The 27187-nt window shown below is 47.4% G+C and overlaps 1 protein-coding gene across 4 annotated transcripts in view; it reads right to left on the bottom strand.

Moving 5' to 3' along the window:
* Nucleotides 1-27187, bottom strand: part of CHD6 (chromodomain helicase DNA binding protein 6) — a 193133-nt gene that overhangs the window by 27279 nt on the left and 138667 nt on the right. For all 4 annotated transcript variants that reach the window (XM_044263020.1, XM_044263022.1, XM_044263023.1 and 1 more), the window contains 8 exons: nucleotides 25967-26077; nucleotides 23999-24201; nucleotides 23134-23333; nucleotides 22296-22455; nucleotides 17428-17517; nucleotides 15158-15261; nucleotides 9935-10064; nucleotides 8077-8137 (listed from right to left, as the gene is read on the bottom strand). In XM_044263020.1, the coding sequence (XP_044118955.1) occupies nucleotides 8077-8137; nucleotides 9935-10064; nucleotides 15158-15261; nucleotides 17428-17517; nucleotides 22296-22455; nucleotides 23134-23333; nucleotides 23999-24201; nucleotides 25967-26077 (1059 nt within the window). The remainder of the gene's footprint in view (nucleotides 1-8076; nucleotides 8138-9934; nucleotides 10065-15157; nucleotides 15262-17427; nucleotides 17518-22295; nucleotides 22456-23133; nucleotides 23334-23998; nucleotides 24202-25966; nucleotides 26078-27187) is intronic.

Genomic DNA, 27187 nt, shown 5'->3' with positions numbered 1-27187 from the left:
GGATAAACAGAGGCAGAATTAAAAAGATCCCACCGTGGCTTCCATTTCACAGGACAACATATCCAGCATTCTACTCTTGCATAAACTTCATGTGGAAAGTAGATGCACACCAAATGTCATTATGTGACTCAAGGGTTTTAACAGGGCAAGAGGGCAGGGTACAGAAAAAGACTGAGGAGGAGAGACACAGCTCTCGTGCCCTCTGGCCAGTAGGACTTCTTTTTTTGAAGCTGATGAAAACGATTTCAGCTTCCTGCTCTCTCTAGAACGGGATAAGAATAACGCCTAACTGGACGGGAAGCACGCTGTTAGCTGCGAAGTACTTCACACTCAGACATTACTACCGAGTGCAAAGAACCCTCAATGTCTGAACTTGGAAGAACAGAATAATTATTACTTCCTAACTGACTTCTTCTTACGTTGGGATTTAGACCATTTTAGGCATTACGTTTCTCAAGAGAGTTTTTCCGAGCTCACTCTGGCTCTGACTTCCTCCTCCAGCGACAGACCTTCTGTGTCAGAAGTGGGCACGGCTGCAGAGCGAGGACAAGACACCTCATTAGAAGATGTGACTGTATCAGTGGGCTGCTCCTTGTCACCGTTTTAGTTAAAAGAGCTGTTACTCTCCCTATATCATACCGTGTTTGATAAAGAGAGATTCTGTTTACAGTTCGAAGCTCCAGACCATTCCAAACACAAGTAAACTTTCAGCCTAACTGCTGCAGAAAGTCTCTGCATATTCACGGACTCCAGATGCGTGGGCGATGTGTAACTGTTTACCAGTCAAGTTCTATTGGTATTAAAGCAGGGAGAGCGTGGGGGAAAGGGAATAAACTAGATCTCAAATGTCCCTTCTAACTCTGACATCCCGATTCTCTGACCCTCTGACATCTTAAGGGGGCTGTATCTATAGTGTGCTCTGGAAGGCGCCAGAACAGCGAGGGTCTGGAGACAACACAATATAAAGAAAGCAGAGAACTAGGGGCACTTCACCTGAAGAGACATTTAAAAACACGAAGGTTAATAGTTAGCTGGCCTCAAGAATTTAAAATCCTGGGGCACCTGGGTGGCTCAGTGGGTTAAGCCTCTGCCTTCATCTCAGGTCATGATCTTGGGGTCCTGGGATCAAGCCCCACATAGGTCTCTCTGCTCAGTGGGGAGCCTGCTTCCCCGCGCCCTCTCTGCCTGCCTCTCTGCCTACTTAGGATTTCTGTCAAATAAATAAATAATTAAATAATTAAAAAAAAATTTAAAATCCTATCAGAGAGGAAAGAAAGAACAGTTTTGTTCCACAGTTTTGTTGAACAGCACCAGGAGAAAACTAACAGAATGCAGGGAACGAACTAGGAGCCAGATTTCTGGGACGGTATAAGGAAGTCTCCTTGGAAGCCAGTTTTTTCTCTTTCTTCTTCCTATGTACTCTGAGAATTACCTAAACCTACCTGGAATGACCTGACGGCAAGGCTGCGGAGGGGACAGAACATTCAGAAACCACTGACACACATGCTAGGGCTCCTTGCGATACTGGGATTGTGCCAATCTATTTAATGTCCCCTGTGCCCATGTGTATTTAATTCAGAGGAATTCCCCTAGTTATAGACAATGCAGGCTCTTTCGGCAGCTTTAGCCCTGCTTGATGATCTGCCTGTGAACAGAACTGGGAGAAGGAGACACCCAGTCAGTGTACTTGGAGTTGGGGCAGGAGGTATGGGAAGGGAGGATAGCAGGGTGGGGAGAGCAGACTGGGTTCAGACGTTGACTCTCCCTCTACATCTGTTATGTTAGCACATGGACCAGAGGTGAGCTTACTCTATTTATAATCTGTCCACATCAGAATCTGGCAGAAGCCCCATTCTATCTGCTTCTGATTATATTCTATAGCCCAGGTTTTAGGGTTTCAGAAGCAAAATAAACAATACAGGTGTTAATTTAAAAAATGAATAAAATGTAGTTCTAGAGAAGTTTAACCCTACTGTAAGGAAACTTGAGTTATTTTACAATTCTGTCATAAGGCATTCGGTGCCCAGATGTCTCCCCAATCAAAGATGGATCAGCTCAGCGTATAAGCCTGACTGTGAACATGTTTCAGAGCCGGGCTGGCTGTGGCAGCCTTTCCACAGAAGCGGTAGGTATGGCAGCTGAAATACTTTCTGCTTTCTTGGCTATGAAAACAATACCTGATTAGGGAACACGAGACGAGGATATCCAGAAAATATCTAGTCTGAACTCTATCCCCTGGTAGCTGTACGAATTTGGCAAAGTCCTTAAAAGCTCCTGGGCCTAAGTGACCGCAGCGCTCCAAGGAGGGCAGTAACATCGGAAGTGCTTATGTCCTCAGACGAGGTAAGGATCGATGGCAACAAATGGAAAAAGTATTTTGGAAAAAGTGAATTTCCATGAAGTATAAGGCATTACTTGCATTTCTCTGGTACTTGAATTGCTTCTACGGAAAAACACATCCTAAATTCCAGACAAAAGGGGTAACAGGAGAAGACAGGGACCGGAATAGCAGAACCTGGATTTCAACTGTTGACATCAGAACCCAACTTCCTTTAGGTCAGGGTCAGAAGTTTCATACTGATCTGCTTCAATCCACTGCTTCTCAGACTGAGGGGAGATATGGAAACAAAACTTTGAACAATAATTATTTCCTACTTTGGGGAAGTGATGTCATTGTTACTGTTACAGGAATTAGAGCTGATGGAAGCCAAAGTAAATACCACACATTCTCCCAACTAGAACCAAAAGAAAAGAACTGGTAACTTCTGGGTGGTGGTGAAGAGAAGATCAGAGATTATCCTGGCAATGCACTCAGTTGGGGACAACTGTACAGTAACCTCTGGGATTCAGAATCCATGAAATCCTACCAGATTCATCTGCTCTCTAACTCAAAGCCAGGGAACACGTGTGGTCAAATGGTGCTGGGGCCCTGGAAAGGTCTCAGTCTGCTTATAGAAAGCCCCAGAAACTCATTTGTAAAATGCAATGCAGACTTCTGGGAAAATGCACGTACCCTATTGCTCACTCTAAGCCCTCTTAAAACCCGGACATTATATATGAAACAAATGTAAGAGAACTCTGAAAGGTGAGAGAAAGCAAACCAGCTAGGGACTCTGGGACCCAAAGAATGACATAGTGGTGAGTTTCATGATTTTCTTTTTGAACTTTTATTACTAGATTTGGGAAGAAAGAAGCTGGCTACCTAGAAATGCCAAAGGGTACAGACAAAACAAAACAAAACAAAACAAAAAAGAGCCTCAACAAAAGCATGTTAGGAGTACACAAAATGTTAAGGCAATACCTGCTACCTCCTAGCCCAAGAACACAAAAAATACTGGCTCAGCACACCCATGGCCAAACACATCCGAAGGCCAAGTGGAGAATCTAGACCTCCACCTTCACCGGGCTGCAATAGAACACCCCATACTCCTGCTGGGGTGGTGTTAAAAAGCCAAGGAGGGAGCTGGGACTTTCATCGCTGAGAAGGAGTAATGAGGTCCCCATCCCCATCCACAGTGTTAGCAAGACCACGGGCAGAGGTGAACTTCCATTCTGGTGTAGCAATAATGAAAAATATCCCCCTCAGGTTTCATTGGGGGCTGGCTGGAAATGTGGACCTCTACTCCAACCTGGCAGCGACAAGGCAGGACCCATCCCCCACCCGACTCCCCTGCAAGACAGGAGTCAGAGGTAGTCAGCTAAAACAGAAGTTTCAGTAAGATCCCAAGTCTTACAATACCAAAATATCCAGATTTCAGCAAAAAATCTTATCATTTCATAGCAAGAAATAGGAAGATCTCAAACTGATTGAAAAAGGACAATAAATGCCACTGAAATGACAGAAATCTTAGAATTTGACATAAGAATTTAAAGCAGTCGGGGCGCCTGTGTGACTCAGTGGGTTAAAGCCTCTGCCTTTGGGCTCAGGTCATGATCCCAGCGTCTTGGGATCGAGCCCCACATCGATCTGCTTCCCCCACCCCGCCCCCGCCTGCCTCTCTGCCTACTTGTGATGTCTGACTGTCAAATAAATAAATAAAACCTTTAAAAAGAAACCTAATAATTAAAAAAAAAAAAAAGAATTTAAACCAGTCATCAAATGAGCAATTCTGAACATGCATGCTACAAATGAAAAAAATCTCTGCAAAGAAACAAAAATCTAAAGAAGAACCAAGAAGAAATTTTAGATTTGAAAAAATACAATAACCAAACCCTAAAAAACAAAATAAAACAATGACGACGGACAATCTCAACAGCAGAATGCAGGAGAAAAAGAAAAAAATTAGGGAACTCAAAGACAGAAAACCATAAAGTACCTGATCTAAAAAAAAGAAAAATAGATTAAAAAAAAAAAGAGCATTAGGGGCCTGTGGGATTGTACCAAAAAAAAAAAAAAAAAAAAAAAAAAAAGATTTATTTGAGAGAGAGAGACAGACTGAGAACATGAGCGCGCACACAGAGAGAGAGGGAGAGGGAGAAGCAGACTCCCCACTGAACAGGGAGCCTGACATGGGGCTCCTCGCTGAAGGCAGATGCCCAACTGACTGAGCCACCAGGCTCCCGAGATCAGTGAAATTAAAAGAGAAGACAAAGAGCTGAAATAAAGAGCTGATTATTGAAGAAGATAACGTACACAAATCTCTAGTAAGACAGATAAAGAAAAAAAGGGAGAAGACACAAATTTCCAGTATCAGGAAGGAAATAGGGAACAGCACTATAATTCAAAAGGATAAAAGAATACAATGAACATCATGCAGATTTGACAACTTAAATGAAATAAATCAAATTCCTTAAAAAACACCAATGACTATAACTTACTCAATATAAAATAGAGTAGGAGTCATAATTTTAAAACTCCCTCAAAAAGGAATCTACAGGATGGTTTCATGGGAGGATGCTACTAAATAGTAAAAAAAAATTAATACCAATTCTAGACAACCTCTATCAAAAAACAGTTGGAGGCAACACCCAATTCATTTATAAAGTTAACATTAAACTGGTATCAAAAGCAGACAAGGATAGTACTGAAAGACAACTACAGACCAATATTCCTCATGAATATAGATGCAAAAATCCTTAACAAAATATTAGCAAATAGAATTTAACAATAAGAAAATAAAACAATTTAACATTAAGAATCATACACCATGACTGAATGGCATTTATCCCAGTTTATCCAGGGATGCAAAGCTGATTCAATATTTGAAAATCAGTCGATGTAATCTACCATAGTAAAAGCTAAATAAGAAAAATCACACGATCATATTAATTGGTGCAAAAAATTTATCTGACAAAATTCAACATCTATTCATGATAAAAATCCTCAGAAAACTAGGGATACAAGGAAATGCCTCATTTTCAATAAAGACAACCTTCAAAAAACCTAGACCTAGCATTATACTTAACGATGAAAGACTGAGTATCTTCCTCCTTAGTATCAGGAACAAGGTCAAGAACGTCTGCTCTCAGCATTCATTCAACACAGTCCCAGAAGCTTCAGACAATGCAATATGGCAAGAAAGAGAAATGTAAAGCATATATGTCAGAAAAGAAGAAATAATACTACCCTTGTATATGCAGATGACAGGATTGCTGACACAGAAAATCACAAAATACCTTAAATTGAAATAGTGCTGATCAAGTTTGCAGGATACAAGATAAACATAAATACCCCAATTACAATCACACCAAAGGAAATGAAATACTTAGATGTAAATCTACAAACATGTACAGAAATTGTTCTCTGTAAAACTATAAAATAGTGATGAGAGAGATCAGAGCTTGAAATCAATGGGGAGATATATAGTAAGATTCGATATAGTAAAGGTCAATTCTGAAAGGGATATATGGGTTTAATGCAATTCCTAGCAAGATTCCGGCAAGAACTTCTGTAGATACAGATAAGAGTATTCTAAAATTTATATGAAAAGGCAAAAGAATAAGAAAAGCCAAAACAATTTTGGAAAAGAAGTGGGAAGAATCAGTCTATCCAATTTTAAGATTTCCAATATAGCTACAATAATTGATACTACATGCTACTGGCAGAGGGGCAGATAAATGCAACAATGGAGCAGAACAGAGAAGCCTGAAATCGATCCACACAAATCTGCTCAACTGATACTTCGACAAAGGTGTAAAAGCAATGTAATGCAGAAAAGATAGTTTTTTTTAAAAAAGATAGTTCTTTAAAACCAATGGTTCTAGAGCAACCGGCCAGCAACAGGTTAGAAGAAAGAACCTGAATCTAATGCTCTCCATTTACATGAAAACTAACTTAATATGGACCCCAGAATTACATGTTAAACCTAAGGAACTTTTAGTAGAAAGCAAAGAAGAAAACCTTTGAGATCCACAGAAAGGCAGAATTCTTACACTTAAAACCAAAAGCATGACCCATAAGAAGAGAAATTGGTAAGTTGGACTTTCTCAAAATTAAAAACTGTTACTCTGTGAAAGACAATGTAAACAGGATAAAAAGACAAACTATGGGTAGAAGAAAGTACTCGCCAACCACATGTCTGACAAAAGCCTGGTATGTGGATTACATAAAGAGCTCTCAAATACCAACAGGAAAACAAAGAAACAAACAATGCAATTAGAAAATGGGCAAAAGACACGATGAAACATTTCACTGAAGAGGCTTACAGATGGCAATTAAACTTATAAAAAGACGTTAAACATCATCAGTTATTAGGGAAATGTAAATTAAAACTACAACCAGATATCACTATACAACTATCAGAATGGCTCAATTACAATGGTGACAACTCCAAAAGCCAACAAGATGAGAAGAACGTGAAGCAGGCCAGCTGCTTCGCCTGCGGGGCTGGCGGCAACGTGAAGGGATATGGCCACGCTGGAAATAGCTTGGCAGTTTATCTTATTTTATTTAATTTTTCAAGATTTTATTTGTTTATTTGACAGAAATCACAAGTAGGCAGAGAGAGAGGGGAAAGCAAACTCCCTGCTGAGCAGAGAGCCAGGACCCTGGGATCATGACCTGAGCTGAAGGCAGAGGCTTTAACCCACTGAGCCACCCAGGCGCCCCAACTTGGCAGTTTAAAAAAACAACTAAACATGCAGTAACCATATCATCCAGAAACTGTACTTATGGACATTTATCCCACAGAAACGGGAATGCGTGGTCATGGAAAATCTGTGTGCAGATGCTTCTAAAGGTATTTCTAACAGTCAGAAACTGGAGACAATGCAGACTCCTGCACTCGGACATCCAGACCACGGACTGCTACACAGCAATGAAGAGGAGGGCAGTACTGTTACAGAAACCAGCCTGCAGGAGTCACAGGGGATTATGATGAGTGACAAAAGCTAACCCCCTAGGGCCCTTATTGTTATGATTCCATTTAATAATATATATTCTTAAATTCTTAGTACATATCTTAAGAAATAATCTTAAAGTAACGAATTATAGAAATGGAGTACAGGTTGGTGGTCACCACCAATTACAAAGGGAAAAAGGCAAGAGGGAAGGGGATGTGGTCATCAAGGGCAGCACAAAGGATCTCTGTGGTCATAGAAACGTCCTGTATCTTGACTCTAACAATGTCAGCATCCTGGCTGTGATGCTGGACTACGGTTTTGCAAGATGTTCCCAAGGGGGAACCTAGGTAAAAGGGACACGGGAGGGCGCCTGGGTGGCTCAGTGGGTTAAAGTCTCTGCCTTTGGCTCAGGTCATGATCCCAGGGTCCTGGGATCGAGCCCCGCATCGGGTTCTCTGCTCAGTGGGGAGCCTGCTTCCTCCTTTCTCTTTGCCTGCCTCTCTGCCTACTTGTGATCTCTGTCAAATGAATAAATAAAATCTTTAAAAAAAAAAAAAAAGGGATACGGGATCATATATCTTACAGCGCATGTAAAATCTAAAATGTATAGTTGTATCAAGATCAACTAGATTAAAAGTCAATGCAGTCTGTATACTGAGGATTTCTATACTAAAATGCTGGGCAGATGCAATGCAGCTGCAGCACTGCAACCAAGCTCCCCAAGCCCGCTGCCGAGACGAGGACGCGTCTCGACCCTGAACACCATGTGGATAATAACACAGCAGCGGGACTCACCGGTTGCTTCTGCGGGCTGTCTGACTTGTCTTCAGTGTTGTCTTCTTTATCCACGTTGCCTCTGAATGAAAGTAAAATAAAAAGCATCATGTACCACCCAGGAGCTATTCTGCAACCAGAATGTTTACAAGAAAACCCCCTAAATCACTGAATGAAAGGAAAATTAGTGGATCCCTTTGCCCACAGGCCTCAAAATCTTGGTTTCTACCAGTGTCGTAACTGCTACGGGCAAGGACCCCCACTCAGTTGAAACCACAGCATGAGACGATCTACTCAGACACACGGGTGTCCTGCCCTCAGGTGCTCCGTGCTTGACAAGGGCGTGAAGCAGGCCAGCTTCTTCCGGCAGCCTCCCACCTGGCTGCGGTCTACTGCAAGTTCAGAGGCCAGCTGTCTGACAGTGATACTGTCACAAACAAGGTCACGACTGCCCATCGAGAGTTACCTGAACATGGGCCTTAAATAAGAGAAGAGACTCCAGAGACTGAAGCCTGTGCAAATCTAGCGAGTCCAGAAGCGCTCCCAACCCTCTTCCCCCACAGTGGGGTGAAGCTTCAGGCGCAATCCCTTATGTGGTGGCAGCCATTTCCTCAGGAGGGAGCGGGGCCGCTCCTGCTAGGAAGGAAGGACATTTTGCCCTCTCAGCAGCAGACACCTACCTCAAGCTCAGCTGTCTCAAGTCTTCTGTCTTATGAGCTTAACCACAGCTGATGCCCGATCTTACATGGACTTTGAAGTGTTCCTGTCTCAAAGATTCTCATTGATGCTGCTCAGATCCTGGAGGCAGGAGAATCTCACCTACCCTAACTACCTCTCGGACGCCCGACAAAAATGTAAGCTTTCCACCACATTCAAGTACCTCACCCATGAAGCATTTCCCCCCGCATCTACGATCAGTGTCACCGCTCACTTGGGCTTCTGTTAACATCTCTCCAAATGAGTCTATTATCTGAACAGAGGAAATTTCTCTTTGGAGCAGAGAATGTTCTAGTAGCTAAAGTGTTCATCATGGGTTAAGGACAGATGGAAAATCTATTTCACCCTTTTTTTGGCCTTAGAAAGTGGTCAGGAGCTCCTGGCAGTGCAGGTTCCCCTGGCTGGGCCTGGCCACAGCCCTAGGCAATGCAAAGCAGTATCTGCTACTTTTGGGGAGAAGATCAGTTCAAAGCACCAAACACAAGCTAAGAGATAACATAAAATGTTTCCCTATAATTATATATATATATATATTTACACACACACACACGTGTGGGTATGTGCACGGGCATATGTATAGATGCCCCGCAGTTTATGGCTGTTTATTTAGCTTTCCAACAAATTTACACATTTGGAGGCTATGCCAACACTAAGTAAAACTCAGCCAAAGGAGATGCTTCTATGCTTTTTTGCACACAACCCACAAATAAGGCCTAGATGCCACAGCCATGAAGCAGTGGCTCCTAAATTCACTGTACGCATGAACAATGCATTCTGAAATGCTGCCAGGATTTCATCTGAGGAATTTCAAGGTCACGAAGACTGTACTCGCAGTGCCTCTTAGCTTTTTGCCAGGTATGAGAGGTCCGAATTCTTCCTCAAGAATCCTCTGACCAGACAAGAGATGAATAGGGTAGGATGGTGGACAGCTTGAGGAACCCAGGAAGAACAGAACTAGTATTTGGTTCAAAATGCTTAGAAGTCAAAGAAAAGGTCCGAGAAGTAACAGGATCTAGCGAATGCGGCAGTCCTGGAAAGTGGTTCCAGCACGGCAAGATTTAAGGGACATGCTGGGCTGTGGGAAGAGACTGTGAGAATGCTGGATATCCGAAGAGGAGGTCAGAGAGTCACGGCATAACATGTCACATCACGGATGGCTCACCTTTCAGGAATGTCTGAGGTCCCATCCGTAACACCTTGCTCTGCAGAAAGGGACTTCTCATCTGGCATCCCAACTTTCTCCAGGAAGCAAAGGGCCGGGTCTGCTCGCATGGCACTGTACCTCTCATACCCTGATCGGGGGTAATGAGAAATGTCAGAAGTCACCAACTCTCCCCTGGGCCCTGCACAATCATCGTTTCCCTTATTGAGTGAAAAATAAAACAATCAGAAACATTATTTAAGATTAACTGAATCCTGTAAGATTTCCTATCAGAAGAAGATCCCTGAGCTAAAGTAGATACCTATGAGTAAGTGTTTGACCAAAAATAAAAGCTGACGTAAATGTTCTGTGTCCATGAAGAGACACAAGGTACAGATGTAATGCTCACTTGTTTACTTCTTTTGGAAGCAAAGGGGACCAGGGAAGCTGGTTTTGCAACTTCTTCCTCTCAACCCCCATCTCTGGACACACTGTTACCTCCTGATGGGCTTGTTTCTTGACAGTCCGGTTTTCTCCCATGTCTTAGAAACAGAAACTGAACCAAGTGATGGATACAGGGGACAAAAATACAAGGAGGCCTACGGTGCTTGTTAATCAGATTAAAAGTGATTTATTGCCTCCACAGTCACCAACTCAGTATGAAATCCTAATCCACTGGCCAGGGCTTTGGAATTACCTCTCACCACATCCCCAAAGTCAAACAGAGAATGAGCATATTTCACTCAGAAGAGACCCCTGAAAGGGAGCCAAAACAATGAAATAACATCACTTTTACTTGGATAATCCCAGGCATGAGAATTTTTGTGGTTTTTTTTTTGTGTGTGTGTTTTTAACTGAATGGAATCTGAGACAGGATCTGGTCACAGAAAAGATCCAAATCTATTGTTGTAGCAAACTATCTTGAGGGAAACACTTTCGAGATGGTCAAAACCCTTTCTGCATTGCTCCCAGGAAACAAGGTTCATTTCCAGCTCTGCAGCACGTACAGAGAGGGCCCACTGCAGGTGACGGAGAGCCCGTACGGGTGCTAATAACAGACTCGGGTTTACTTTGCCGGGTGTGTGGCCTCCACGCTGGCTTTTGTTCCCTCCTCCCTGTGGCTGGAGTTCTGTCCTCCACCCCGCAGGCAGCACCTGGTTCTCCAACGAGCCGCAGGTACTTCATCTTTTAATCCAAAGGGACTCCTGTGCAGTCTCAATGACAGGTGCTGCCCGCACGAGGCACATGGCAGAATAAACTGTGAGGCCTTATGTTCTTTATTTGCTGTTCCTTAGGACGAGTACTGGATTACTGTCAGTCTCTCTCATGAGACTGTGGGCTCCGTAGGGAAAGAATCTGGCCCTGTTTCCTCAGCATTACACATTCTGTATCTAGTGCGGGGCCTAACACCACATACGCACAACGGAAGATCGAAGGGGTCAGTTTTGCCCAGATTTTCTCCAATAATCATTGTAAAAGAGCCATTTGCACCCTCTCCTCGTGTTCTACCACAGTTCGTGGCAAAACAGGAATGTCCTCAATGCTCCTGCTGCCCTGAGGAAAGTCCTGCTATCTCCACCTGCTGCGCCCCATGAAAAGAGGGGTGCTTCCTCTGAAAGCTGAGAGGCTGAAAGCTTTCGCTGCCAGCCTTTACACCCGAGGGAGGCTCACTGTCCGTGTGTCCTGCCCTCAGGTGCTCTGTGCTGGACAAGGCGAGGTTCCTCCCGCAGCCCACCACCTGGCTGCAGTGCCCTCCGCACTGTTTCTCTTATCTTGTGTCGGTCTCAAGACCAGACAGATTCTGCATTCCTATTTCTCACTGAGCTAAGAAGCCGGAGGCAAGGAAGAGTCACTGATTCAGTGTCCTAGAAAACCCCAACGACTGCCCTCTAAGAGCAATGCCAGTTAACAGAGAGTGGGTGACAGCCTTTGAGGGGTATGGGCTGCTCGTCTCTTCAGTCTAGAAGCTCCTTTCTAAAAATGTCAACAGAAATGCTAAACTTCGTATCCTAATACAAACGGTGTAAATCCAGGCTGCCATAGAGGGCACAGAGAGCTAGCGAGAGCATCACTCAGAAGAGGTCTGCTGCAGGGCCCTTCTTGCTGAAACAACCAAAGGTGCAGGCAATTCTCTCACTGGGGTTAGCTCGGACACGGAACCATGGCTCTACCCCTCTGATCTGCTCATAGCAGGGTATGTCTGGGGTGGCCTGCAGGAGTCAGAACTTCAGACAGTGGACGGCTGTGTTTCTTCACAAAGAAAATGGTGGCAGCATCACAGCTCATATTTAGGTCTCCATGAGATGGAAACAGAGGCAGAGGGCTTCCCGACACAAATTCCTGAAAAGTGAACACCACACAGCTTGGCTTTCTGGGAACCTCATACCTCTACCAGCTGCTGGGTATCTGGGGACTCAACTGTCACCTGGTAAGACCTGTTGTGGGGGCTAAGTTACACAGGGGTGGCTGGTACATTGTCTAGATGAGGATGGGTCCAAGCCTACATTCACGGAATGTTTGAAGGGTAGCATCCAGTCAGGGGGAGCATGTGATCTGGATTCTGGAAGCCTCCAAAGAGGACCAGTCCATGAAGCCAGCCACAGGCATCTGCCCCATGTAGTCTGGTAGATCCAATGTCAACATTCAACTGAACAGGGCTGAGTGCGCATGTGTGGCTTAGGTCGCGTCCCCTAGTGCTGGGTACACCTTACAGTGTCTGAAGTTGTCATATGCCACAACCAGCCACTTCAGGCATCATGCACCTGCCCCCTAAGACTACTGAGTTCACCTCAACTGGCAATCTGGGGGAATCTGAATGGAATGGGTGATGCATCATCTCAGAACCTCAGGAAAATGATCAGCTTAGGAATGATTCACTTAGACCCTCCCAAACTGCTTCAGGAAGCAGAGCAGTTTTAGGTACAGAAGTGACCTCTGACACCATCTGGCTGACCCCTGAACATTCCTAATGTAAGACTAAGAGAGATCAACTGCTTGATCCTACTATCCTAAAGCTGGCTCAAGGATGATCAAGTTAGTAGGTATGGTGCCAGTGCTAACTTGCCTTTCCTACAAGAGAAACGGTCTTGTGCCCCCTTGGAGTCCTGTCCTCTGACGTATTCTGAGGCCACACTGTTGGCCACATCTTCCTTGTGAACTACACCCACCATTGTTGTGCAAAGCCTCTTTATTCCAAACTATCCTTCCTTCCTTCAAGACCTTTGGTAGGATACGGACTTCGCCATACCAGGTCTTCTAGGTCTTCGGTGCTCGGTTTCTGGCTGTTGTCAGTGTCTGCCTGGCACACCTTGCTTTGCCCTCCCATGGCAACCACCTTCTCTTCCACCTCATCTTCCATCTCTGCCTCCCTGGGCCAAAGAGCCTTTTCTTGCCCTCTTTTCCTGGAGGGGCCTGTTTCCTTTTTCTGTGTGGGCATCAGAAACCCAGTCCCTCTGGTTTGCTGTCCTGGCAGTGAGCTTTCAGCTCTGGCTTTAAGTGACGTCTTCATTGGGCGATTTCCCTTTATTTGTTTCATGGGCAGCTCGGTAGTTTCATGTTATTGTCCTAACCTACCCAGGCCTTCTGTATGTCTGTGGCGTGTGTGTGCTGGGCCGGAGGAGGGCCGGAGGGGAAGTGTGTAGATTCTGTCTGCCATCCTGCTGGGGCTTCACGCTGTGTCCCCTTTCCACCTCACATTCTCTCTTCCAAGGGTGTGGCCATGTGCCCTAAAACTAACACTGAAATGAAACACAGGGTCAACAGACTTTCTTGCACACCAAGTTCAGATGCTCTAATTTGCCTGCTTCTAGCAACTGGTCTTTGGGTTCTTTCCCAAATTAGATAAACCAAGTTATGGCTGCACCATGGTCCCCTGAGCTCAACAGAGAGGTCATGTGTTTCTTCCCGCTTCAGTGCTGAGTTCCTGCACAACCCTGTACTGTCCCAAAGAGGAACCACATGTGGTTATTTAAATTTCAATTAATTAAAATTACATAAAATTAGGAATACAGCTGTTCACATGTATCAATCATATTTCAAGTATTCAATAGTCACATGTGGCTGGTGGATTCCACAATGGACAGTGGCAGAGATAGGACATTTCTTCCATCATCACAGGTAGTTCTAATGGACAGCACTGCTCATCCTAACCCCAGTGGTTTGACAAAGGGCTCTGGGCAGCACTGGGACTTCTGCTCTAACACCAGAATCCAAGTGTTGATGGGATTCCTCATTAAAATAAGTATAGGCATAGTTGTTACGTGATTGGCTGGCCTCCAAATGCGGAATTCCACTGATGACGCATACCTGAGAAAGTTAACTTTCCAAAGGGAGAGGAATAAGTAACAGCAGAATAGTTCTAAATATCTCCTCCGCTTCTATCGACTGCTTAGCCCTGCCCTAGGCAGTCTACAGGCCTGCTCTCACTGAATCTTCAAACCACCCTCTCTAGGTGGGCTGCTCTGATACTATCCCATGGTACAGGTGAGGAAACTGGTCAGAGATATTTATGATTTGTTCAAGGTCTTAAATTTAGTAAGTGGCGAACTGACAGTGAAAGTCAGATATGACCAACTCTCCCTACTCTGAATCCTTTCCAATTTAAGATTTCAGTTATTCATCAGGCAAGGAAGGGAACTATCAGGCACATTACACTGACTGTCACATGGCACTTCCATCACTGACCCTGACCGCTGGCTGAGGGGAGGGACAGTGCTTAGGACAGTGCCAGAAGTGAGGAAAGGAGGTACTTACTTCAGTTCTTCCAAGATATTCAAAACCTCCCTCAGTCTTCTGGACTCTTGGTTACCATATTTAAAAACAGAGGTTTGTACCATCTTGTATTCTTATATTGTTACACCAAGGAGACAAAAAGATACACACTAGAAACATGTAGATTATCTAGAATGATTTTAGAATTCTACATACATATGAAACGCTAAAACCTAACATTTTCCCTATTTATTCCTTCACTCAAGAAATGCTACGTGCCTACTGTATGCCAGGAACCAGCCCAGGTGCTGGGATTCCAAGGGTGAGGGAGAACATGGCAGGCCAAGGCCCGACAGGCTCTTTGCTGCCACAGCAGCCCTTGTGAAGCTCCTCACCCATCCTACAAACATTCACCATATTTTCATGACTCACACATTCATCGGAGAGGACAGAGGTTGAGGCTACTTTCTAGCAGAGATGTGCACAGGTTATAGAGTTTCTCAGGAAGGGGAGAGCATTTACTGAAATACACACCATGTTTGAACACGCCTATCAGAAGGGACTTATCGGCCTCAGCGTCCCACCAATCCACTGGGATCTCCACGTAGTCAATGTCAGGCAGAGGCACTTCTAGTTCCCTGTGAAAGGAAGGGTGTGGACTCAGAGTTCCTTCAATGCAGACAGAAAACAATGCAAGAACTACTGGCTGAACCCTGTATCAAGCCACATCCCTAGTCACATGCTAAGAGGCTGAAGTTACAAGGACTTAGAAGGCTGTGGGCCACGGTTTCCTAACCAGGACCTCCCCTCACCCTCATCCAGGAAGCTATTCCCACATATGTACTTGCTTCCCAGGCTTCTTAGACTGGAAGCCTGACTGACACAAAACTCTGAAGCACCTCCTGGAGAACCCATCAGTACGTCTGAAATTGGGGTCCACATGTAAGATGTAGACACCCATCTTCAGTTGAGAACCACAGCAAAAGTCATCAATGTATTGGTCAACTGAAGGTAGAACATCGCCCACATGGTCGAATTCACACATAATCAAATGCTGAAAACTCCCTGAATCATCTTGGTTCAATAAGTAGAGATTTTGAGCACTGAGAAGAAGACAGTCAGCACTGGCACATGCTGGGAGCTGAAGACAGCCTTTCAGAGTCCCACAGTAGGGGCACCTCCTGGCAGTGGTCTGCTGGGTCAAAACTGATCACTAATTCCACTGCTCCTGGCCAAAGGGATGAATGTAACTTGATCTCAGGAGCAGGCCTATAGCACTAGCAGGCCTGTACCATCAGTCCCTCACTGAATTCTGTCGGTATTCTGAAAGCTCACATGGACCCTCGGCTCACTGTCTTCATTTGAGCATCATCCTTACTTTAAGGCTTTGGGTCTGGAGGAGAAAAATCCACCTGATGGCTCCTCTCTCCCACCTCCCAGCTGTTTGGGATGGCTCCTCTGTAGCATCTTAAGTTTCTTCTTCCAATAGGCTCTTCTTGTGACACACGGCTAACTGCCCCTCCCCAGGCCCAGCTCCCTCAGTGGGAATGGCGGTCCAGGGTCCTACCTTTCCAGGCAGTGCTCCCTATATGGCTCCACTGTAGGGCCCACTGCTCTGCCAGGGTGTGACCATGAGCTGAATGACTTTTCTGGGATGAATGCTTTTTATTCCTCATGGCACAATAAGGGCCAATGACAGCCAAGATTGAGGAGAGTAGCAAGGAGGGAAGGGTGTGGGTAACGGACTCTCCATGTTCTATCCAGATCCCTCCATCTACGTGTTCTAAGAAAGCATGGTAGGATGAGAAAATTCAGGTGGTTTACTTCTGCCAGATAACACCTCATAGAAATCATCAGGTTGGATTCTGTTGCATTTCTATGACCGATAAATTGAACCTTTTCACCAAAGCACTCAACCTCCTTATACCCATTAGAAATGACTGCAGTAACTACAGAAGACTTTATCAGGTAATGATGGTCATTGTAATGGTTGCTCCCCACTACAAACTGCCCCGTGGGTAGGATGGTCAATGTTGTTTACCGCTCTCCTTCTTTAGTGTCCTCCCTCCCACCCTGTGACCACTAAAGCCATCAGCATTGCCCAATGGACAGAAAGAAGAAGAAACCATGGCCACAGGTAATCTCAAAGCAAAGGTGAAATCCCACCCCCTCTGGTTTTCTCCAGCAACGACAGGCATTGTAGAGGACTAGAACAAAGAGCCTATCTGGGAAAGGTGAAGGAGGCTGCCTGGCTTTATCTAGTGGTAACTGGGAGCATGGCGGCCTCATTCTCCGAAATCTTGGGAGAGTTCCGCAGGATTCTACAGCTTTAGAAACACTTATTTACAAAACTAAGGTGCAAACAATCAAACAGGGCACCAGGTATTATTAGTATGATTAGCAAATACAGAGAACTCCCCAAATGTGGAAGCGCACCATGGCCAAGAGTAGGATTCTGACCAAAACGCCCAGCACACACCCATCGCACCAAGTGTATCAGGGTATGAACACTTGTACCTCAGTGACAAGCTAAGGCAGAGAATTGACTGTTCAATGTTACACCACCCCTGGGAAAAGCAAACCAACTCAAGACCTCGCCAAGAGCTGTGCTGCGGAGGAACAATTTCTCCTTCATTTCACGTGGAGGGGGCCTGTCTGCCCGACCGTGCAGGTAACTGACCCTGGGCTGGGTGCCAACACGGGCCTCCAGGAGCACGGGAGGCTTTGTCCTTCACCGAGAATAGGCCTCGTGTGGCAGCTCTGTAGCACCGAGAGCTCGGAGAGCTCCAGCTGACTCGGTTTACCTGGCAGGGCTTCCTTCAAACGCTTTCTCAGCTGCCTCTCCCAGTATTTCAGCTTTTAGGTAGTAGAGCATCCGGACTCGCAGAAGTACCCTGTGGAAGGTCAACACATGAACGCACAGGTGTCAGAGCCACGAGTTGCCTGTAAGCTGCCACCCCAGGTGGATGCTGGGAAATTCCGGGTGTTCCCACGTTATTAGTGATGGGAAGTGATATATGAGAAAGCGCTAGAAAAATGAAACCCAAGGTATTGATTACAGATGCTACTGGGATTATCCCCACTTAACATGGAAAAATGCATCTCACCATCACCTGCCGGGTCACCCTGTGAGCGCTGGGCGGCAGGAGAAACAGTTCCCCGGGCTCTATGAAAGCATACTCAACCCTCCCACAGGGACTTCCCGGGCAGCGCCATCCCCTGAGAGGCTGGTTAACGTTTTCTCATCTACTGAAGAGCAGGTCAGGCTGAATGGTGCTGCCTTCAGTTTCACCTGCACACAGTTTAAAACTGGATATTTAGGACTCTTTTTTCACGGCAACTGCTAGGATATACCACGTCTTCTCTCCTGAGGGGCTCAGTTCCCTGGATTCTGCACAGAGCACATTCAAGCTCCGAGGGCAGGCACCAAATGAGTTTGAGACAAGGCGATTAAGCAAGTATTGGTTGGGCAACTACTGTGTGCTGGGCTCCACGCTGGGTTCCGTGAGGCACACGATGAACGTAAGGGATTTGGCCCTGTTCTGGACGTGTCTACAGCGTCTAACTGTGAGATGAGACCAACCAGGAAAGAATCACAGCACAGAAGAGGAGCAGGGGGTGGGGGGCGAGGGTGGGGAAGGCTCGACAGACCCAGAACCAGGCTGAAGGGGAGGGCAGGCACGGGGACGTCACCCGCGGCAAGGAGATGCTTCACATCCGCAGCAGAGGTGCTAAGGGGTTTCAAAGGGGACTGGTAACCTGTTCAAAACCAGGCAGGAGTAAAGGCCAGCTACTGTTAAAAATAAAGTCCCATTTACATACACAGGAACTGACCTCCACAGAAGTTATTTTAAAAAGAGAGAGAAAGAGGGCACAGAGCACAAATAGTATGTAAAATGCATGTTATTTTAGGGAAGATAAAAGAAGGCTGTGCATTCACCTAAGCTGGTCCATACCCAGAATATCTAGGTTAGCAGTGGTTGCCTCTGGGGGGCAGGGAATGGGAATTGGAGGAGGGAGGAAAGGTTATTTTTGACAATTTTAAAAAAATATATAAAGTGCCACTGTGGGCTCGAGTAGTAGGTGGCAAAAGACAAAGTAGAAGTTTCAGAATGGAAAAAACCCACTTATCTTTCTGGTATGCCATTCCTTACCTCAGCTGTCAGTTAACTCAAATGATTCTGAGATTTATTTTTTTTTAAAGTTCAGATAGTAACAACTCTGAAGAACTTTCAACAGTCACTGACCCTTCTACCTTGCTGACAGCAGCTGCTGGCCTTCTCAGTAAGAACCGGAACAAGGAGGCCTTGGGAATGGAAATCCTGCCTGGTTAGAGCTAGCCCCATTGGAGGAAGCATCTCCTGAAAATGAAAGAGCTGTCTCTATTTTTCTAAACAGAGATGTGTTGATACTTGGAAAAATCTACAGCACGAGGGAATAGAATTTAAAGTAAATAGTATTCACTTTTCTCTCAATGAGAAGTGAATCAGTTCGGAGGACGGATGGGGCAACCCTCCCCAAGTGAGAGGATAAGCCCCGTTGACCCCTAAACTCAAAGGGAAGGAAAACTGGGATAGGTCCGTAACACCCTCACGGGAGTCCAACGAAACCCATTAACATGTGGGTGGCATCACTGCTCTGCCTTCATCTCTTTCTTGAAAACAAAAACAAAAACTCCATAACATTTTGTTGATATGAACTATATTTCCAGAAAGTGCACTTTAGGTAAACATATAGCTAGATGAATTTCCACAAACTATGATTCTAGGACCGCGATCAGGAAGCAGAGCATGTCAGCAGAAGGCTCCCTGGGTCTCCTTCCAGTCACTACTTCCACCCCCAAATGGATGGCCACTCAGGATCCTGGCTTACAGCTAGGATCTGAAGCAGCTGTTCTTTAAACTTTTTAAAATTCTCTTGATGACAATTTCCTGTCCCTAAATACTGTGCTTCCATTGCTACTGAACAATGCCTTGGGCGCTGACTACTGGCAGTGTGTGTTAGCTCCCTTAATCCAAACAGCAGTGCTAAGAGACGGGACTGTTATCATCTTCATTTTCTAAGAAATCTTTCATTTTCTTTCTAAGAAAGAAAAGAAGGCACAAAGAGGTTAAGTCATGCACCTGCTGATAGATAAGAGGACTGGGGTTTAAATCCAAGCAGCTCTGACCTCACAGTCTGTCTTAAACTTTATCAGGTGCTGGAATGGCAACACATTTGCTAACAGAGCCCACAATTCTAAAAGCACACAGTCCAGTTTTGCTGCAAAAAGTCTTCCTGTTCTCCAAGGTGCCTCAGGGCAGAACGAGGACCCCAGACCAATGGGTGGAAGTCTCAAGGAAGCAGATTTTAGATTCGATATACAAAGGATGATTAATTAGAATCATCTGGTAATTAAATGAGCCTTGCAGAGAAATGGTAAGCAAGGGGCCTTCCCATCAGCAGGAAGGCTCAAGCACAGGCTGAAGGTTCCCTGTGGGGACCGCCCACAGAACTCCCACGCCGAGTGGGAAGAGCTGCAAGGTCCCTGCCCACTCAGAGCCTCGGACTCTTCCCGAGCCAGAACTGAAGAGGACAGCCGTCTCCGTGAGATTCACGGTAACAAATAACACTCAGCATCTCTGAACGCAGAGAAATGCTTTACTGCATTCCTTTTTAAAAAGTAATCTATACCCGGGGCACCTGGGTGGCTCAGTGGGTTAAAGCCTCTGCCTTCGCCTCGGGTCATGATCCCAGGGTTCTGGGATCGAGCCCTACATCGGGCTCTCTGCTCAGCAGGGAGCCTGCTTCCCCCTCTCTCTCTGCCTGCCTCTCTGCCTACTTGTGCTGTCTGTCAAAAAAAAAAAAAAAAGTAATCTACACCCAACGTGGGGCTCGAACTCACAACCCCTAGATCAAGGTCGCACGCTCTGTGGACAGAGCCAGCCAGGCGCTCCTACCGCATTCCTCAATTCCCAGGGTCAGGCATGCACTCGGGAGACATCTTGGGGGTGGTGGTTAGAAACGTTAAGGCCTTCCTCAAAAAGGTTCTGGTCACCTTCTGTGATCATCGCCGCAGCTGCCCAGGGAAGTTCTCCATCAACCTCTCCGGTTCAGCCTATTTTCAGCGCTCCACACCCACATGCACAGCTGTGAATAGAACAGCCAAACGCTGCTGCCGCTGACTTAGCAGGGCAGAAAGACCCCAGTCCTTCGTTTTGCTTTTCATCGGTCAGTGAGTGTAAGGATCCTGATTCTGTCCTGGCCCAAGCGCCACTAGCCCCTCAGCCAGCGAAGCTCGTGATCAGAGAGTTAGCGTTATTCCTTGGTCATGTCTCTCACAGTTGACCCTTTCTCCCCAACTCACCCTCCTCTGGGTCCTCAAGATCAATACGTACATTATGACAGAACACTCCTAGACGGCCGTTCTGCTCTAGGTGACCTACTCCATCTTGCTGTTGTCAGATTAATTTTTCTCCTCAAACATCATTTTTTTACCGTATGTCTCATTTGTTCAAGAAAGATGGCTGCTCAGAGCAGCAGAGCACCCTCAGTTAGCTCGCAGTGCGAGGTCTCCTGTGAGTCCTCTTACCGAGGCTGCCTCCTCTGCGTATCCATCTGTGGTGACTCTGAGTCAGTCGCGTGGAGCCCGCTACCAGGTCCTGCCCCAGGCAGGTCCCACCATCCAGCATGGACGTGCCCTTGGATTCTCCGTCCCAAAGAGCCTACACTGTGCGATTTTTACAGTTTGGGACATGAGGCCTCTCTTTAATGGTTCGGTGAGATGAAGGTAAAGGAGCAGATTTCATCCATAAAAGATAAAGAATACAACCCAGCGACAACCACAGGACCATTAGGTTGATGTCAAAGGGAGGAAAGTAAGCCCTATCAAAACATTATAATTATCAAAACATAATAATTAGGAAGTTAAACTCTTACTTATCACTCAAATTCTATGGTTCCAACCAGAGGTGCGGCGGCAGAGCAGGAGTGCCAGGGAGATCACCCTCGCCAGGCCTAGGAAGCTGGAATTGGGGGGTGGGGGGGTATCTCCAAGGGCCCTTTAAGTTCTGACAGATCCCCCGTACCGTGACACGAGTGTCTGGCTTGGGTGCCCCACTTCCCCAACCTCAGCTGCACAAGGGCAGTTTCATCTTCTGTCACTGCTTCCTTCGCATCCCTCCCTCTGCACGGGGCTAGCCTAGGACCCAGGCATACAGGGCTACACTCAAATGCGTGTCTGTCAAACGCCTGGACACACAAGCAGCAACAGTGCATTAGGAGAGGAAGCAACTTGGCACGGGGGAGGGAAGAGGCTGAGAGCGGCGGCCACTAAGGTCCGTCTTCTGCTCTCCCTAACGTGACCTCAGGGGCAGAAGGAGAGAGAACAAGGCAATCACCAGTGTCCTAACTGGATTTAGAGACTTGAGTCAGAAAACCCTCAGGCGTACAGGCTGCGTTGGTAGAGAATCAAGGCTCTGGGGGGAGAGGAGATGCTGCTAAAGGAGTAAGACAGGCTTTAGGTGATGGGATCCTGACCCAACCTAGACCACACATCCTACCTTTCCAGACCGTGCACGGAGGTAAGGATCAGCAGGAGTCCCCCACCGGCCCACGGTGATCCCAGGAGTCTGGACAGCCCAAGTTGAGCTGCCAGGGGCGGGGGGAGTGGGGAGAGCAGGGGCACACTCACTTGTTGCAGTGCTGTTTGAGGTGTTTCTTATAGCCGTCATCATGGAGGACCACCTCAGGGTTGCAGGTGGCCAGCCAGTCCGCATTCTTTAACTCTGGGAGCAGCAGCTGGTTCTTTGTCTTCTTCCCCTTCCTCCCTCTGGGGACAGGAGCAGACAATCCTGGAACAGAAAGGCAGGTGGATGAGCCTAGGCAGCTTAAACATGGGGGTTAGAACAGAGCTGGGCTGGGGCTGCAAACAGGCAGCCAGGCTGTGCGTGGTGGCCCAGGATGACAGACCCCACTCCTCGGTCCGCCACGCAGGGCCGAGAGTGAGGAGAAATGCCTGGGCCCCAGCTCAGTCAACTCCAGGTGTACCCACGCAGATCAAGAACGTCACCTGTGTCCCCTGGGGACCTTACAACCAGGCCAGGAGAAAAGGCACCCTCGACCTGAAACGTGAGGGTGAGCTACAGCCAGACACAGGGAAGGAGAAGCACAGCACAAGGGAAGGCACGGGCACCGGGGACTGGGAGAATGGAGAACGGCACAAGAGAAGCCACAGCGCACACGGTGGCCCCGGTTCAGAGGATGGGCCCTGTAATGCTCAGGTTGGTGCATGGGAGGCGCACGTAGGCAACCTCGAGAGGGCCCTACTGGACTTCCACAGCACAGTGAGGGTGACACTGGGGGATTCTGCGGGAGAACTGAAGTACTCGTCTTCCTCTCCCACAGCTAACATTCTCCAGTGCATCTGAGGAAGAGAAGTCTGCAAAGCACAGTGACCTGGGGCAACGCGGGAGGAGGGATGGGAGCCCACAGCAGCTCCCGCCAGCAGGCACAGCCCTGCCACCGCTCACCTGAGTGGTTCTGGAGGGTCTGGGCCTGCCCATCTTTGGTAGGTGTGATCAGTTCCCAAATGAAACTCTTGATCTTCTCGTCCCCCTTGTAATGCTTGACACAGTATACCAGCAGGGCCCGGCAAATCATCTCCATGTCCTTCTCATTCAGATGCCATTTGAATCGCCCGTGAGTCAGGATGTCCTTCCACCGGCCCCAGCTGAGAGTGGAAATACAGAAGGGCGTTGGAGGGAGGAAGGGCACGCGTGCCCTCAACACCGCAGGATAAACAGGAACCAGGGGTGCTTCTTGTCGTCTGTCAGGTCTACTAATCACCCTGAGGGCTATGCCCTGAAAGGTCTTCAAGGACCACATGTTGTAGCACACCAAATGTCACTAAGGTGACCTGGACACGGAGAGCTTCCTATGGCCACCAGGATGTTAACAAGGGAGGGATGCAACTCTCTGGAGCAGGGGATAAATCTGGAATTAAGAGAGTCCAGCTGCACTATTCAAAAGCAATGGTCAAGTCCCAGAAGCTAACCCTTCTACTTCTACCAGAACCAGAGCCCTGCACGAATCACGCCCAACTGCAACATCTGTAGGTGGACTCCTCACGCGTCCCTGGGGGGGAAAGCAGGAAATCAGTACCAGGCAGCGAATTAGTAACAGATCTGCTGTGACAAGCGCACGAGAAAACGATGGCACGTCTGCATCAGGGCAGCAGAGTGTCCGATGACTGAGCGAGCCGTGGGCAAAAAGCACATTTCTCTTCTGCTCTCCCAGACCGTTCGCCGGCCCGGAGCCCGGAGGTGACTGGGGAGACAAGCTGGACACATCTCAGGGACTGGAGAATAGTCACACACAGGCAAAGCGAATACCCACCCAAAGATGAGCAGGTTCTTCTCCACCCGGAAGCACTCGGCTCGGAGGTAGCGCCTAGTTTTGTCATTGAGGCGTCTGGACCTCGTGGGCCTTTCATCCGAGTCACTGTCTAGCTCGGAGAACTCCATGAGCTCATCCTCCTCAAAGGAATTGTAGTGTTTGGTCTGCTTTCTCACTCGAGGCCGGTCGATCACTAAGCTCTCCTAGAAACAGACAGGTCGGTTGGGGACAGATGCCTTCTTTGCTCTATCCCCATCACAATGCACACGCATATCCTGTGGCCAGTCCTGGGTCCTGAGGACACACCCGGGAGAAAGCCACACTCGGCCTCACCCTCCAGCAGGAAAGGATCTTCCCAGTACATGTGCCATGACCACGACAAGCAGAGGGGATTCTTGGAGACTCCCTGGAGATGGCAGGTTCCCCCAAGCTGCCAGCGCTGTCCGCCACCGCTTGCTGTTTCTGCAGTCCTGCTAGCAGGGCAGGTGTGGCGAGCAAGGCCCCCCAGCGCCCAGAACGGCGGTCCGCTCTTGCCAAGAAAGGCTGCAGGGACACACCCCAGCTGTCCGGCCCAGCATGCAGCCTGTGCTCTGCAGACAGGAGGGGCTGGACCAGTCCACCTGCTCAGCAGCTTTCTGAAGACACACATATTTCCTGGCTCCTTTACGCTCTGCCTTCCATGGGCATGAACTGCTAACCCTTCTGTCTTTCACTGAAGACAGGATGCCCAGCCCGGGATCCTCTCTCTGCCCACTCCTGCGGCTCCCCTGCCAGAACCATCGCCTCTTTTAACAGTCCCCATTAGCTCCTGCTCCTTATCCTTCCCCCCCCACCCCCCGCACCTCTTCCCAAAGCTCAGCTCAGCTCCCGAATACGTGTCTGTGTAACCCTGATACACTGTGGCATCACCCCTGCTTCTGTCACCTTGCTCCCCGTCCTGCATGCTCCGGCTGCTTCTAAACATCTCTAGGACGAGCTTTTGCTCCCCACCCTCACCCACCGTCCAGCACACATGGTAACTTCTTGATTGTGACCTGGTACAACAGGTGTTACTGAACAGGTTATCAAGGGACTTCAGACCCTCCTACTGCAGAGAAGACAGTGGACCGGGCCAGCTCCGGTGACCCCACGGCGGGGTTAAGGCTGGGTGCTGGTTACCGAATCAGCCAGCTCTGCACGGGGACTGTCTCCCGGGCTTGTGGATCTACAGTTCAACAGCCACCAGTGAAGACAAGTAGAAAGGGATGTGTGTGCATCCTAGCGTGAGGTGACAGGGCCAGGGATGGAGGAAAGGGATGAGACGAACATGTACGGGGTACCTCCCCATAGGCCGGGCAGGTGGGTTCACAAGTATTATCGCCAGCTCTGTGAGGGGACACCACCCCCTCCCTTTGTCCCGCGTCTTGCTCACTTATCTCAGTGGGGTCAACTACCTTGCCCAGAGGCACACAGTCAGAGGCGGACTGATGTCAGACTCTGGTTTTGTTCCAGGGCTAGTCTCTTCCTCATGCTCAGAAGTAGAAGAACTCAAGCTACTGGGAAAATGGAGGGGAGACCAACAAACCCCTTCCTCCTGCTCTGTCTCCTCCAGAGTAGCTGTCATAGGCGAAGTCTCCTTCACAGGAAGTGTGGAAGCAGAGGTGAGACAGTCACACGCCGAGGATGGGATGCTGGCTTGGGTCAGAGCTAAACTTGACCTGTGTGTGGCCAGTTCCAGTTCTAACTGCCTCTGTCAAACTTCCCGGGTGCCCAGCCGACTACATGTTCCATTAGGTCATTTAAAAATTTTAACAGCGAACATCCATCAAGCTCTGTCTATGTGTCAGGCATATTTTAAGTATGCTACCTACAGCAGCTCACGTATGACCTAAGCCTCAGGACTGAATAACGACTTGAGCTGTTTGGGAATTTATGGTCCTATGAGACACACAGAAGTTGTGACGGAATCGAACATTCTTGGTACTGTACCTTTTCATTCTTTGCTTCAGTGTCCAATTCAGCTATTTTGGCCCATTTTTGCCAAAAGTTTGGGTCATCTAAGGAAATATCTGTCCTGTTTCCTGAAGCCACAAAGCTAGCCTGTGGAGATAACAAAAGCCAATAAACTGCACTTGAACGTAGTACAAACTGGTAGCACCACCTGTGTTACAGCAAACATACCAGAATCTCAAGTATATGCTAGCTGTGTTCGAAACCAAAACCCCGAATAGAGCCTCTCAAATGAATGTGAAAATCTCAAGACTGATCTTTTCTACAGGCACCTGGGTGGCTCAGTGGGTTAAGCTTGTGCCTTTGACTCAGGTCATGATCCCAGGGTCCTGGGATCGAGTCCTGAATCAGGCCTGTGCTCCGCGGGGAGCCTGTTTCTCCCTCTCCCCTCCCCTGGCTTGTGTCCTCAGTCTTGCAAATAAATAAAATCTTAAAAAAAAATACTGTTTTTTTCTAAGGATAGGGTACGGAAATTACAAATTCAACATGTAGCATTTTTTGGAACTGGAAGTTGGAAGCAAGAGAAAGCCCTTGGAACACAATGGCAATGTGTCACTTGATGTCCAGTTTCCTGTGAAATGGCTGCTTATTCCAGCTTCCCTAGATAGGATCTTTCTTCCAGCTCACCACTTTCTAAGTGACTGCTGCAGAAAGGGCACCGAGCTGGGCAGTGAGGGGCACTGAGGTGAGGGGCACCTGTAACGCACAGGCTGTCCCACTGAAGAAGTCCTACCTAAGTCAATCACACAGGCCACAAAGCTCCTGAGTCTGTAGTCAGGGACCCGAGAGTGATCTGGTAAGTGGTCCCATTAGTTCAATCCGAAATCCAGTGAGCTGAAGGGCAGAGGAAAGGGGCATGTAGACTAGCAGATGGGAATCTAGACTAACATCTCTTTTCTCACGGAATGAGCAAAAACACTTGCTTCAGTTTGGAGAATGGAATGTCCATCAGAATTGCAGGGCTTGGACAGGGGTCAAGGAGGGCTCTACGGGGAAATGCAGAGGAGCACTCAAAGATGTCAGAGCCGTCTTTGTGAAGAGTGAACAGTGCAACGCTATAAACCAAGGTGTCTTTCCTGTCTGCTGAAGATCAGCTCCCGAAGTCAGGAGTGCTGTTTTCTTTCCATACAGCTTCTGGCTCGTCACTCAGAATCCCCATCCCCCCCCGAGAACCTGCATTTTTAGTCTCACACGAAACAC

This window comes from Neovison vison, chromosome 8 (genome assembly GCF_020171115.1).
Source record: "Neovison vison isolate M4711 chromosome 8, ASM_NN_V1, whole genome shotgun sequence".
In the NCBI taxonomy this organism is placed as follows: Eukaryota; Metazoa; Chordata; class Mammalia; order Carnivora; family Mustelidae; genus Neogale; species Neogale vison.
This window is presented reverse-complemented; position numbering and strand designations above follow the sequence as displayed.